The sequence below is a fragment of the Phasianus colchicus genome, chromosome 18 (genome assembly GCF_987193195.1).
Source record: "Phasianus colchicus chromosome 18, bPhaCol1.hap1.1, whole genome shotgun sequence".
Taxonomy (NCBI): domain Eukaryota; kingdom Metazoa; phylum Chordata; class Aves; order Galliformes; family Phasianidae; genus Phasianus; species Phasianus colchicus.
The window spans coordinates 3,947,124-3,960,012 of NC_143453.1; the positions used below are offsets into that span (position 1 = coordinate 3,947,124).

General features: G+C 39.0%; 1 protein-coding gene and 1 long non-coding RNA gene across 3 annotated transcripts in view; one reads left to right on the plus strand and one right to left on the minus strand.

Moving 5' to 3' along the window:
* GCN1 (GCN1 activator of EIF2AK4) overlaps positions 1-12,889 on the minus strand; it is a 40,399-nt gene that overhangs the window by 1,049 nt on the left and 26,461 nt on the right. Inside the window, exons 41-57 of one of the 2 annotated variants that reach the window (XM_031592222.2) lie at positions 12,644-12,840; positions 12,141-12,283; positions 11,259-11,376; positions 10,912-11,127; positions 10,421-10,585; positions 9,863-10,024; positions 9,119-9,211; positions 8,744-8,887; positions 7,450-7,719; positions 7,048-7,161; positions 6,291-6,521; positions 5,501-5,694; positions 4,767-4,881; positions 3,551-3,647; positions 2,524-2,669; positions 1,802-1,906; positions 219-437 (exon numbers count right to left, since the gene is read on the minus strand). In XM_031592222.2, the coding sequence (XP_031448082.2) occupies positions 219-437; positions 1,802-1,906; positions 2,524-2,669; positions 3,551-3,647; positions 4,767-4,881; positions 5,501-5,694; positions 6,291-6,521; positions 7,048-7,161; positions 7,450-7,719; positions 8,744-8,887; positions 9,119-9,211; positions 9,863-10,024; positions 10,421-10,585; positions 10,912-11,127; positions 11,259-11,376; positions 12,141-12,283; positions 12,644-12,840 (2,729 nt within the window). Of the gene's footprint in view, positions 1-218; positions 438-1,801; positions 1,907-2,523; positions 2,673-3,550; positions 3,648-4,766; positions 4,882-5,500; positions 5,695-6,290; positions 6,522-7,047; positions 7,162-7,449; positions 7,720-8,743; positions 8,888-9,118; positions 9,212-9,862; positions 10,025-10,420; positions 10,586-10,911; positions 11,128-11,258; positions 11,377-12,140; positions 12,284-12,643; positions 12,841-12,889 lie in introns of both variants that reach the window. The other variant, XM_031592221.2, reaches the window with a different exon arrangement.
* LOC116228414 (uncharacterized) lies at positions 395-6,281 on the plus strand. Its single transcript, XR_004166761.2, has 4 exons — positions 395-484; positions 1,288-1,354; positions 4,751-4,929; positions 5,918-6,281. It is a non-coding gene; the product is annotated as an uncharacterized LOC116228414 (long non-coding RNA).

Here is a 12,889-nt window from a genome sequence, read left to right on the forward strand (position 1 = left end):
CCACTGTATGGTTGTGCAGTATCACATAACTTGCATACTTCTTCACAGCTTACCATAAGAATACTAATGAAGGCTTAAATGCAAATAGGAATATCCCACTTCACCTATTTCATAAGAGACTGCCAGCATGTTCTGAGACTCCAGGCAAACACTTAAACATAAGCAGAGCCACGTGACATAGCCCACTATCAATGGTTATGTTTTCTTCTGTCTCATACCTCAAGCACTTGTTCACCCGCTCTCATCTTCAGCAGATTAACAATGGCTTGGTCGCTGTAAGCTCTGACACTGGTGTTTTTGTCTTTTGTGTTGTCCAGAAGTGCTTTGAGAATGGGTTTAATTGTCTGAGGATCCAGTGCAGGAAGATGGTTTTTATTTGCCCACCAGATCATTTTTTCTGCAACTAACTTTATGTCACTGGATGAGTTCTGGAGACACTGAAGAAGACAAAGATGGTTTTAAGCTTAGATATACCAAGGACAAGGTATTGAAAGCACAAGTTTACCTTGTTTTCCTAATTTAAGTATCTTTAACTACGACAGCAAAAACAAGTAGTCTTCAATTCACGGAGTGAAATGTCATCAACAAATGTGATTAAACTTATGTATAACAGTAAGAGTGGATGAAACCTTGAAAACAAGACACTTTTTCAAAAGAAAACAAAAATGTTTGGTGACAGAGGTACACACTATCAGGAAATGACAGGGACATCTAACTGGAGCAAAAGATGACAGTACCTATGGTAAAACACACCCAGTCAGCAGCAACAACCAAGTCACTGGTTAGAGTGTAAGCTATGTTTCAACAATGTATTTCATTTTAATATAAAAAAATTTAGGGATAAAGGTATTGTGACAACTCTGATATTCATTTTATATTTAAACGGAATGCTATGATGCAAAGAAATATATTTCAGCAAGAAGTCTACTTTGAAAAACAACAGACACCATGTTGACTTGCATTTATGATGGATTTTCAAGTAAATTTAGAAGACATTTAAAATGTGAAATGTAATACATTTTTATTTACAATAAGAATGACAGATAAATTAAAAGGCAGCAGCTCACTCGCTCTACCACTACCCCTCAACTCTGTCTTCCTTTATCTTTCCTAAGACATGAAAACACTCTCGTGATCAAAATTCAGATTCTTCCTGCCCTGAGGGATATTTTCATGGGGGAAAAAAATACAGAACAATAGAAGAAAGAAAGGAGCTTTTAGGTAGATTTTCAAATAGGTATCATTTGAAAAAGAAAGAGCACTAACGTCAATATTCTTTCCATCCAGGCTCTAGGAGCTACTCCCATTCAAAAAAAAATAGAAGTCAGAAAGTACTGATGCAAAGCCAGAGAAGGTAAGGAGTTTGTATTCAACAACTTTCTAACAGAGCCCCTTTGAGCTTTATCAGATTTTAAAAGCAAACTGACATCTGCCCCCCTCCATGCTTTTCTTCCCATCAGCTGCTTGCTACTGCAAAGGAAAACAATTATTCACACTGAATCAAAGTTTACCACAGAGCCAGTCAAATTTCCACATTACAACAGAGATGGAGGTATTGTGTTCACAGCTGCAAAGCAGGCTTGTAAAATTATTGTCTGCTTTAGAACAAAAAAGACTTGTATAGATTTCCAACTATCAAAGGATTTACAGCTTCCTAAAATAAGGCAACTGAAGTTTCAGCTTTTGTGCTGGGTTACATTAATTTTACAAAGAAAACCTCTCTAAATCAGCTGAAAGCAAGACTGTATTACACTGGTTAAGATCAGATGAGAACAACACCAGGTAACTTAAAAATTCTTACCTTAATAAAGAGGTTGGAAAGTTTTGGAGGCAGGTTCCCTCCTTCTTCCATGTGGTATTTCATAAGAAAGCCCATCCCTCTGATGCCACTAACTGCAATGGGTATCTTCAATGTAAAAACAAAAATTTGATATGATTGATGTTATTACAGTAGAGTTCAACAGTCTTTATATAATTAGCCTCACAGTCACATGGCCTGGTGAGCTTTTGCAAAAAGGCTCAACATATCTGTCAAAAAACTGCAATGCATGAAAACGATGTAATGTTATTGGACAAAGAGGATAAAAAATCATGGCTGTGACCACACAGAACAACGTGACAGGCCCCACATAACCCACGAGTTCCCTACGCTATGTTATTCATTCAACTGTTTTCGAAGTCTTTCTTCTAAATTGAAGTATTTGTTCATTTTGTAAACCTGGCCTGTGAATGAGAACTTTAATAGGGCAACAGAAGTAGAATTTATTCCCACTGAAAGTTACTCTACCGTTAAGGATTAAATAATCTTCATCTTGACAGAGATCAGCAGTAAAAGAATCAGAATCACAATCATGCAGTTTCACTATAAAACTGCATCTAGTCAAGGAAGAACATTCAGAATACACTTTTATTCTGATTTTATTTTTTATTTTAAGTTTTTGTAACACTGTGAACCTGTGAGCCTTTTATAACTACTCCCACAAGCACCTGAATAGAACTTGCCCTTTCTCAGGCAGCACTCACCCTGTCAGCAGTGGCATTGCTGAGGATCATCTCCAGAACACTGTTATAGTACTTGGGGGAACATAGCCTATAAGGAGCAACATTTACAGCCACTGAGAGGGCCAGGCTTCGTCCATGTCTCACCATCCAGTCAATTCCAGAGATGTCTGCTAAAATGGCAAAAAGAACTACCTCTAAGAAAGGCCACTGCATCCAGCTGAGAAAGCATTTGTCAGTTTGTCAACTTGCTTCTATAAAAGCAGCACTTAAAGCAGCATCTTTCTCCTTCCAAAAGAGACATATAAACTGTACGATAACACAATACCTCTATTAGAGAGGAATTCTCTCTGGGCAGATATTGAAACCCAACACACTGACCTTACACCATTAAAGTGGGTTTTTCTGATGATACATGTAATCACACCCACATCACTCAGTACATGAAGAAGCTTGCTATTACAATTACATAAGCTTTGACACCAATAAAATTGTAAAAGTGATCTGTAATTTGAAACCAGCTAGTAGATTCCCTTTTTAATTCCATAGAGCACTATAACACTCCCAACCACTACAAGTTCCTACAAAATCCATGTTTCTGACTAACTAACAGGCAAATCAGTTAATTCTCCAAAAGTATCTGAAGCTGTTGGATGTGGTCTGCAATAGTCATAAGCCAATCTGTGATCCCAGTGTCATCAAATAAAGTGGAACAGCTCTCCCCGATGCTGCCTGAATGTACTGTCATCTCCCATTCACTGTGCATCAGCACTAAGGAACTGCTCAGCCATGCTGGTACTTTGCATCAAACTCACTTGAACACAAATCCACAAAAAATATGGGAAACCCAAGTTTTAATTGTCACCTTGTGCTCGATGATGTACCAGAGTGTAAGAGCAGCCATGAGCAAATAAAAGTACAAGGAAATCTAGAGATTTGTTTAATATAAAGAGGAGGGACCTGAATAGTTACAGTTTTCACAAACTACTGGCTAAGAACATATCTTCCCCTGCTTTTCAGACTTAGTTCTAGTCAGAGTAGCTTCACCTACCCAGTAAGTGCTGGTGGAGAACAGTATTGAGCTCCTCTTCTGACAGAAATGCACACAGCTCTGCTAAGCAGCCAGCTGAAGCCATGCGGGTGGCATCCTAATGAGGAAAGGAAGGAAAGAGCAACACTGGTTGAGCTCAATCCACATCAGAGACAAGCAGTAAGAGAAGCAAGGGACAAAAATAAAAAGAGGAGGGGAAAAAATAAAGTATTCGCAGAAACTCTTTGCCTCCTGCTAACTGTGGATTTCTGTCATTTTGTACAGTTTGTTGTACATACTGGAAGTCTCACATCCAGTCAAAAAAAGCCAGCAGATTGTAAAATTACAGGTCTCATATAAACTGTGACTTGTTAAATAGAAAAGTTATAAAGACAAAAGTGAGTATTTTAAAAGCTATGTTAAGAGTTACATTTTGACTCAGTCTAGAAAACAAATATTACTTCTAGCCATCGCTGCATAAGCTTATTGCTGTGATAAGATTTTAATTTTAAAACTTCCATACTCCTGCTTGTTTGGCATGGTTCTGAACTATATATATCTGCACTTCTCTACCCTAAAACTTAAAATCCAATGGGAATTTTTCAATTGCTCTATTTCTATCGTGCCAACAGCTGTATGTCTGTATGCACATACTGAAACATAAAGACATTACCTGATTATTTAATCTTACAGATGAGACTGTTGCTATCTGCCATATACAGAAGATCACACATTCAACTTAGGAGAGTTTCTTGTTTACTGGAGAAAAATCTGTTACCAAAAAAAATTCCTCACACCTAATGATAAACCCCACCTGAGAGCCTGCAAACACACAGATGTGCTTATAGAGAAGGTACTGTGGGTTCTCTCTGAGATAAAAAAAAAACATATTCTGACTTCAGAGCTGTCTCACGCATGCTGGAGAGGAACTGCAAATCCACCTGTGTGGTTGCTAAGGAAACATTAAACTCACAGACTTTGAGTTAAAAGTAATTGGCTGGGGATCTCCAGTTCAGTTAACACCATAAAGCTCCAGTGAAATCAGTTTTACAGACCACATTCAGTTTACTGAGTGATGTCCAACTGCAGCGTTTCTTTGTAACAGTTTCTTTCCACTCTAACAGCAATAATTTGCCCTGGAAGATTACTCTAGAAAATAATTTTCTTAGTTCTGATTTTAAATTTAGAAATCAGACTAACTACAGCACGGATCCTTTACAGCTGTCTGAAGCAATACCTCATCATGTCCCAGCATCCCAAGAAGAACCGTGCTGATGTTCTTCCTAATTGTGGCATCTACTTTTGCACCAGCTCCTCGTGTTACAAACCGCAGCGCTTGCAGCATCGTGTCCCTAGAAGTGATCACAACATACAGTCATCACCCTAAAGAAGAAACTGAGGTCTGGACAATTGTAAGAATTTCTTACACAGCTATTAGATTAATATGCCTGACAATTTAGGAAACCCAGACTCTCTCCACTGATGAGACTCCATGCTAGAGTTCATTCCATGTTTGCATACTTGTGTCTCTCTCTTACAAAGTAAGTATCTTCTGACTATTCAAAGATTAAAATAAAAACAACAACAACAACAAAAAACCCAAGAAATTAATTTCTCAGGAATCTGTACGTATAGGGTACAAGAACAGCTGCATTACTTCAGGTCGAAGTGAAAATTGATACAGTTTTGTACCTGAAAGTGGGTTGCAGTGGGTTTAGAGACTGAAGAAGAAGAACTGGGCATATGCCAAGCAACATCTCTCCTGATAAGATGCATCAGAGTGCAGCTTTTGACCCACTATGTCCCTATCACCCACATTACTGGTTTTACAACCCTTCATTAACAGTAAATAAATCTTACTATCTAAATCAAGGGGGGGAGAAAATTATCTCAAATTGCTGTATAGCATATTAATCCTAGCCCCTTATTCTTAATAAGCAGCAAGGTCTGAGATTTCCACCTACAGCTTACCTGATGGCAGAGTCATCACTGGAACGAATTCCATTCAGTAGCTCAGTAAAAAGAGGATCCACTTTTACATGGATAACAATAAGTTTACCAAGAGCATCAGCAGCTTTAAGGCGAACAGCACGGTTTGAATCTTGCAGAGCTTTGGTGAAGGTTGTTTGCAATTGAGGCAAAAATGGTTTCAGGGCAATCTCAACCTTTAACAGAGATAAAAGAAGGAAAAGTGATGGAGTTGAGAATGTAACCATGGCTAGAAATCAAAGCCTGTAAACAGCCTGACTTGTACAACAGTTAATTATCACAGTAACAAATAGCCTTTACTCAGATCTAACACACTACTAAAACAGGAAAAACACAAAATGTTTGTGTTTTTTACAACAAAACATTTATCTTTTTCTAATTTAATTCTGTTTTCTGCAGATGGAAACACAAGAAAGATTCTACATCGTCATGGATGTTCTTTTCTATACAAAGCACTAAATAAAAGCCTAGCTCAGTTCAAATGTGTAAGATGATCATCTTTGGACTCAAAATTTCAAAAAAGCATGGACGCAGAAAAGAAATTATCTACCTGGTAGTTGTCAATCATGTGAAAGAGATGAGCATTTAGCAGTATTTCTGAGAGGTCCAGTGACTCAGTTGTTGGGAGAATACAATCCAATTTCACTGCCATTCTAGATATTAGATCTACACCAGTTGATATCCTAGCTATATTAAAATGAACAGCAACAGATTTTCTGAAGGCTACTGTAGAAAATGCTCACAAACTACAACCAGTTATTTTCAATCTTACCTTGGCTAAAAGAAGGCTTAATGTTTCAAGCAGAGCCACTTTGACATTCCAGCTGAACCGATCTCCCAAGATACGAATAAGTGGTCCAGTAATGCTCACTACAGATGGTTTAAGAGCTTCTGCAGAAGTCAGTTTAATAACCAGCCCCAAGGCCTTTGCTGCTTCCTCCTTTTGCTCTGGATTACCAGTTAGAACACCTTCACGCAGCACCAGAAGTATAGAAGTCACTCCCTGTCATAACAATTAGATAAGAAAGCTTAGAAGCTAAAATGCAAAAAATACATATCTTATTTTTGCTCCTGTTATATACCAGCTGAACAGACTTAAACAGTTTCTCTCAATTTCCTGTTGACCTTCAGCTGCCTGCTTCCAAATTTACAAAGCTACTTTTATTCAATTTGATTTAATGCATCTATGCCTTAGAAAGCCAGTTGCTATGAGGAAAGTGCTGGTGGATGAGGGAATTTTTAAACCATAGAAATTTGGCACAGAAGTCCAACATTACTCCTCCACAAAAGCAGCAAGTGGGATTTCCAGGCATAATAGAATTGTCAAAGATCTTGTCACAAAAGGAGCTGTCTGCAGGGTAATTCAAAAGCACCAGTAACCTACAAAAAGTCTCTAACATAGGGGTTTAAAATGCTACAGTTTCAGTATTTCTAATACCATAACACAGTATCAAGCTTCCCCCAAGAATGACATAGGATGGTTGTGATCGAGTCCATTTTTGCATCACATGCTCATTTTGATCCTCTACCTTCTTAGGAATACAAAATCCTGGCACATGCTCGCCTTTGGCCTCGTTCCCTACAATCCGGATGTCCTTGTGTAGGTCCTCAATGAGAGCAAGCTGGTTCCCAGCATCTAACTTCTGTAGGAGAGAGGGGCAAGACAAAGATGAAGTAATATCACAACTGACAGTTCCTTCTGAATTCTCAGGTGCATCATGAGAAGACACTTGTTTCCCACCCCTTCCAAAGACCTAACTGTTCACTGACAATGCTGCTGCCAAGCTCATCTTACATCTCAAACCTTTGCAGCATTTGCCAACATAAACATAGTTTAAATAGGAGATTCAATTTAGACAGTATTTTACCAATTATCTCCACTTTCTCCTTGCCAACCACTACCACTATGAACTTTTGAAGCTGCCTCTTACCTTGGTGATGGAATTAAGTGCATCCCAACTTTCATTCAAAACTACAGGATTGGTATCATTAAATAAACGTATCAAGCCTGAAACCAAGTTCTTGAGATGACCAGTATAGTCTGCTTTTGTCTTGGAGCAGTAGATATTCAGTATGATAGCTGCTGCTTGTCTCATTCCCAGGTCAGGGCTGCGGGTAGCTTCTAGTAAATCTTCAGTTATAATTCTTTGTCCAACGTCATCTTCCACAGAAAGGATTACAGACTGGCAATTTGCCATTTCCTAAGGAGTCCAAATTTATTTTACATTAACTCTCAAATAGAATAAAACCAGAGTTAGCCCCAGGTTTCCCCATGTTATCCAGAACATCATCTCTAAGAGAAAAGATAGAACATACACAACATATACCACCTGCTAATCTTTTCTTTTGGAATAGCTGGTTGTATTGCCATCAAAGGCTTAATTCAGAACCAATTTCCTACTGCTACCTCCATCCCTATGCTTACTTAGTAACAAATGTTAGGAGAAAAAAAAAAAAAAAAAAAAAAATGTTATGAATGGAGGAGAGATAAGTACATAGTCAACTCTCAAAATTCAACAAACGATCTGAAAAGTTGCACAGGTAGCTGTACAGCTACAGAAGGGCTAAATTCCAAAAATGAGAGTAGCTCAGTCTGCCCAGTCTTACTCACCCTCAGAGACCATGGGTCTTATCAGGTAAGTTTTTTTTTTTTAATTTAGGCTGTTCAAGTCTTTGTGTCATAAAACTAATAGCAAGTACAGCTGTAGGTATATTAGAAGCTGAGCAGATAGGCATCTGTAGCAGACAAGATTCTATCCACAGCACTCTCAATTCACCAGCCTGTGTACATCTATATGCAATCACAGCTCCAGGATGTTCTCTGGAGTCCAAACAACAGATGTTTCTGAAAGTAGTTCAGAAGGAGCACTGCATGCAAAATAGGAGATATTCTCCTTTCAGCCCTTTAATCTGTTAGTCTTATTTCCCACTAATGCATACAAACTTAACCAGACACTCTGACAGTTTCCAAAGAATAAGTAAACTGAGAATTCTATCTTGTTTAGGCCTAAGAGACTTCTTTAAGGATACAAATGGATTTGGAAAGCATATGTTTTTCAACTCTCAACATGCCACCAGGCAAGAAGACTCTGCCTGAAGAAGTTAAGGGACAGAATTAAAACACACAGCCTGTATATCTAGGGAATACAGACTCAGTGCTGAGAGGTAAACCCAAACTATCTTCAGGCAGCCTGTCATAGCAGAGAGTTGAGCCATGCTACTTGCCAGTTGCTCTTCACTGGTCCCCAGCTTCTCTTTCAGTGCAGACATCATAGCAGGCAGGATGACACTCAAGTGCCTTGTCAGAGCATCTCCTGCTACTGATGAGAGGAAAGCTAGCACACGGGTGTTCACAGGGGGAGTAGTCAGCTAAAAAGCAAAAACAAACAAAAATAAAAATGAGACAAGCAGAAAATTTCTTTAGGAGGAATCTCAGGTCATTTATAACATGAACATTTTAAAGTATGAGTGCACCACAATGACACAGTTTTGAGCACAGAAATATTTTGGCAAATATTTTTCCAAAGAAAACTGGCAGCAAACACAGGAAAAAGCACAACTTAAAAAAAAAAAAAGTTTAAAATTTGTTTCCAGTTGTACCTTTGGCACCAAATAAGGCAGAACCACACGGCTCTTGACAGCCATAACTTGTTTAAGACCATCCACAGCAAAGTCAGATGTCTCCTCATTATCCTACAGAGAGAGAGAAAATAAAAACATAGGACATGATTTGTGACGCGCCAAGCTAATTTTACAGAGAGAGTGGTGAGGTACTGGAACAGCTGCCCAGAGAGGCTGTGGATGCCCCGTCCCTGGAAGTGTTCAAGGCCAGATTGGATGGGGCCCTGGGCAGCCTGGTCTAGCATTAAATGAGGAGGTTAGTGGCCCTGCATGTGGCAGGGGGGTTGGAGATTCGTGATCCTTGAGGTCCCTTCCAACCCTGGCCATTCTGTGATTCTGTGATCCCCTCTTTCAGGTGACAGTTCACCACATGATCATGCAACCAATGCTCACACAGGTTCTTCTACATAAAATCACCCTCACACTATATAGCTAAACCTAAGCCAAGAAAAAGATGTGACATATCTGGCATGGTGGCCAATTTATGGAGGTGACATTTGCAATTCCCTAGCAGAGCTGGATGTAGCAATTCTTAAGCCTATGCTTTAACCACAAAACTTTCCTTACTGATAACTAGCATGACTCCACAGAGGAGACAAAATAGAGATGGGCATTCTCTAGAAGGTCTGCCACTGCAAGTTTCCTTCTCTTTTAAGCTTGTTATTCAAAACCTGTCCATAACATCACTAATTAAGTTGTTGGTTCATGTTGAGCAATGCTTACCAGCTGCTTCAATAAAAACGGAAGGATATCTTCAAGAGCCTGATGCCCAATTGTTGAGTGCAACTGTTCAAATGTTTTAGCTGCAGCCTCTCTCACTTCTTCCAGAGGGTCACACAATGCTTTTCTCACTGTAGGCACCAGAGACTCAGAGAAAACCAGTACCTAATAAGTAGAGATAAAATTATAGGTTATATAAAGCACAATGGACAGATGCATCTCAGTAAAATAGCTAAAAACCTAAATTTGCACAACAGAAACTAAATTGCTATTTGTTTGTAATACATTGGAAGAAAATAAGGATTAATTAAAGATTTGCAGTGTTCTAAGACTACCTTGTAGATGCTTCCTATGGCTCACAGATGTCAGAACTGTGCAATGTTTTAAATGTACCAGCAGATGCAAATACACACATTTGCCTCAACAGGAACTCACATTAGATACAAGCCTTTAATTTAGTCCATTGAATAAATCCAACACTGTTACTGTATTTTTTGCATCTCAAAATTGTAACATAAATATCTAGGAAATGGCAGATTTCACCCTCCTTATTTAACTTACCGCATCCCTGCTGGTAGACTTCATTATCTCACTCAGCCCAATGCAGACTCCTTGCCTTTCATCATTCTTGTCTGACCTTAGTCCATCCTCCAGAATGGGAATGATTTCAGGAAGGATCTTCTCTCCTAACTTTCGGACAAGGTCTCCTAATGTCCGTGCTGCAACCTGTTAATTAAACTTATTTAATTATGTTTTCTAAATGAGGAGCACAGTTAAGATGCTGAATTTTGAGCAAATGCTATTTTTTAACTATAAACTACTTTTCCAAGTACAGACAAAAATGTAGCAATGGAAACACTATTAAAATAAGTAGCCATGGAAAAATTGTTTTACTTCCACCACCACTGCCTTTCAGCAAGGAATTCAGATATGCTCCGACCAGTTAAATTCATTACAGCTTTAGAACAACTCGAAGAAAAGAATTATCCCGTGTTCTTAATCACTTTACAAGGTTGCCTGCAGAAACAGGAAAGCATTACTCAATTTCTCACCGTTCGCTTATCTGCACAAGTACTGGCCAAGAATTTCAGCAGAAGCCCAAAGAGTGTTGGCAAAATTTCACGCAGCGTGCGAGGAGTGTTTGAAACTACAATCTTCCAAACGTGTAAAGAAGCTTGACGCACTACCAGCTGGGTGTCAGAGCGGCCCATGTACAGCCCTGCCAGCACCCTGTTCCTTCTCTCCACACCAAGAGCATTAATAATAGCCTGAAAAGAAACATACAAAATTGTATTAACCACTCCTGAAATTTATCAAAGGAACAAAATGCATGTTTATTCATTAAGTCTTTCCAGCAAGCTTTTCAAGCTGATTAAAAAAACAGACACAACAGCTTTACCTTGTTTGACTGGGCTGTTCCGAAGTTGTCATCCTCTGAGGCAGTTTCTGTTGTCATTTTTCCAGTGACTCCCGAGATATGGAATAAAAGATCTCCAAGGAGCTGAACTGAGCTAAACCTGGCAACAAGAAGCATGTCAAGTGTTACAACAAGGTAATCAGACAGTATGTGTACAAATACAGCAACATGTCAAATATACTGATATGGGCAAAACGCAAGGGAAAGATCTATGTCAGCACTGAAATGCTGTATGGGCTGATAGGTCAGATCATTCTGCCTACGTGACAGTGAAGAAGCATGCTAAAGAGAAGGGGGAAGAATTAATTCCAAACCAAAAGGGGATGAGAGAGTATCAAAGTAATGTATCAAGGAATAGTCTAGACTCTAAAAAAGAACAAGCTATTCACAGATCTCTCTTAACCCAAAAAGGTATTCACCTGGGATAAGGTCACCCATCAGCACTCAGCTCACACATGCCTTTAGTACAGCTAATTTCTGAGCAACTGCTATTAGCTGTGAGTGCTCCATTGCATATTCCCATACACAGGAGAACAATAACTTACTCAGCATTTTGAAAAATGAGAAACAATATGTTAGGACTAAATGTTGCCACATCAACTGCCTTGGAAGTGCTTTTCAGAGCCACTATAAGAATTAATAACCTAGTAAGAATGCATTGCAGATATCAGGAAACCTGATTCAAGGCTAGCAGGGCTTCTCAGACTTGGTGCTATAAAGGCATCATATTCAATCCACAAGCAGAAAGAGACATTTGCTTTTGTTTCATTGGTCTCTGCATTTTTTTGAGGAACATCAAGAAGCCTGAATCACACCTTTACTCTAATGAAGGGAATGTCTGTGGATAGGATGGTTATCCCCTACCTTATCCTCCACAAGTCATCAAACAGGCCATCCTCAAGCTGTGGCAGAAGCAGTGCAATGGCTGTCTCTGCATACATACTGATGATCCTCTGGCCAGCACGCAGGGCAGTGTCCCGCACAAACTCATTCTCATCTGCCAGTGCCTGAACAGAGAAAGAAGTGTCTGTGAAAGCTGTTTCCTTTTTTTTCCAGCACAATATACCAACAAGGAAAATAAAATGCTTTTTCTGAGCAACAAAAAGTAAATGAACTGTAGAGCTGCAGATGGACAAAGGTGATTTCAAGAAATTACTACTGATCACAGACAAAAGACAGCAAGCAAATAATTTGCAAAAGCGACTCATTCATAATTTCAATTAATATATGTTTGTGGCTATTTTTAGTCCAGCAATGCTGGAAAAGTATCTGCATGTCCTAGAATTAATGGAAACGTTGCTTAAAATACTCTGGAGTCTTCTTTTTATCCTCTAATAAATAAAACCCTTCAGGTTTCTGCTACATACCTTAAGGATACAAGGGATGATGGGACCAACATACGGAATGAACTTGTCTCCAAAGGTAATTGGCAGGTAGTTAAACATCATTATGTAACCATCTCGTACATGTGGAGCAATATCCACCTTACTGGCAGTAGCTACAATCTCTGGCATAAGTTTCTCCAGCTTCTCCACCCCTAGACCAGCCATAACTTCAGCCAGACCTGGAGAGAAAAAAAAAACAACAGAGCAGATAAACTCAAGAAACACCAA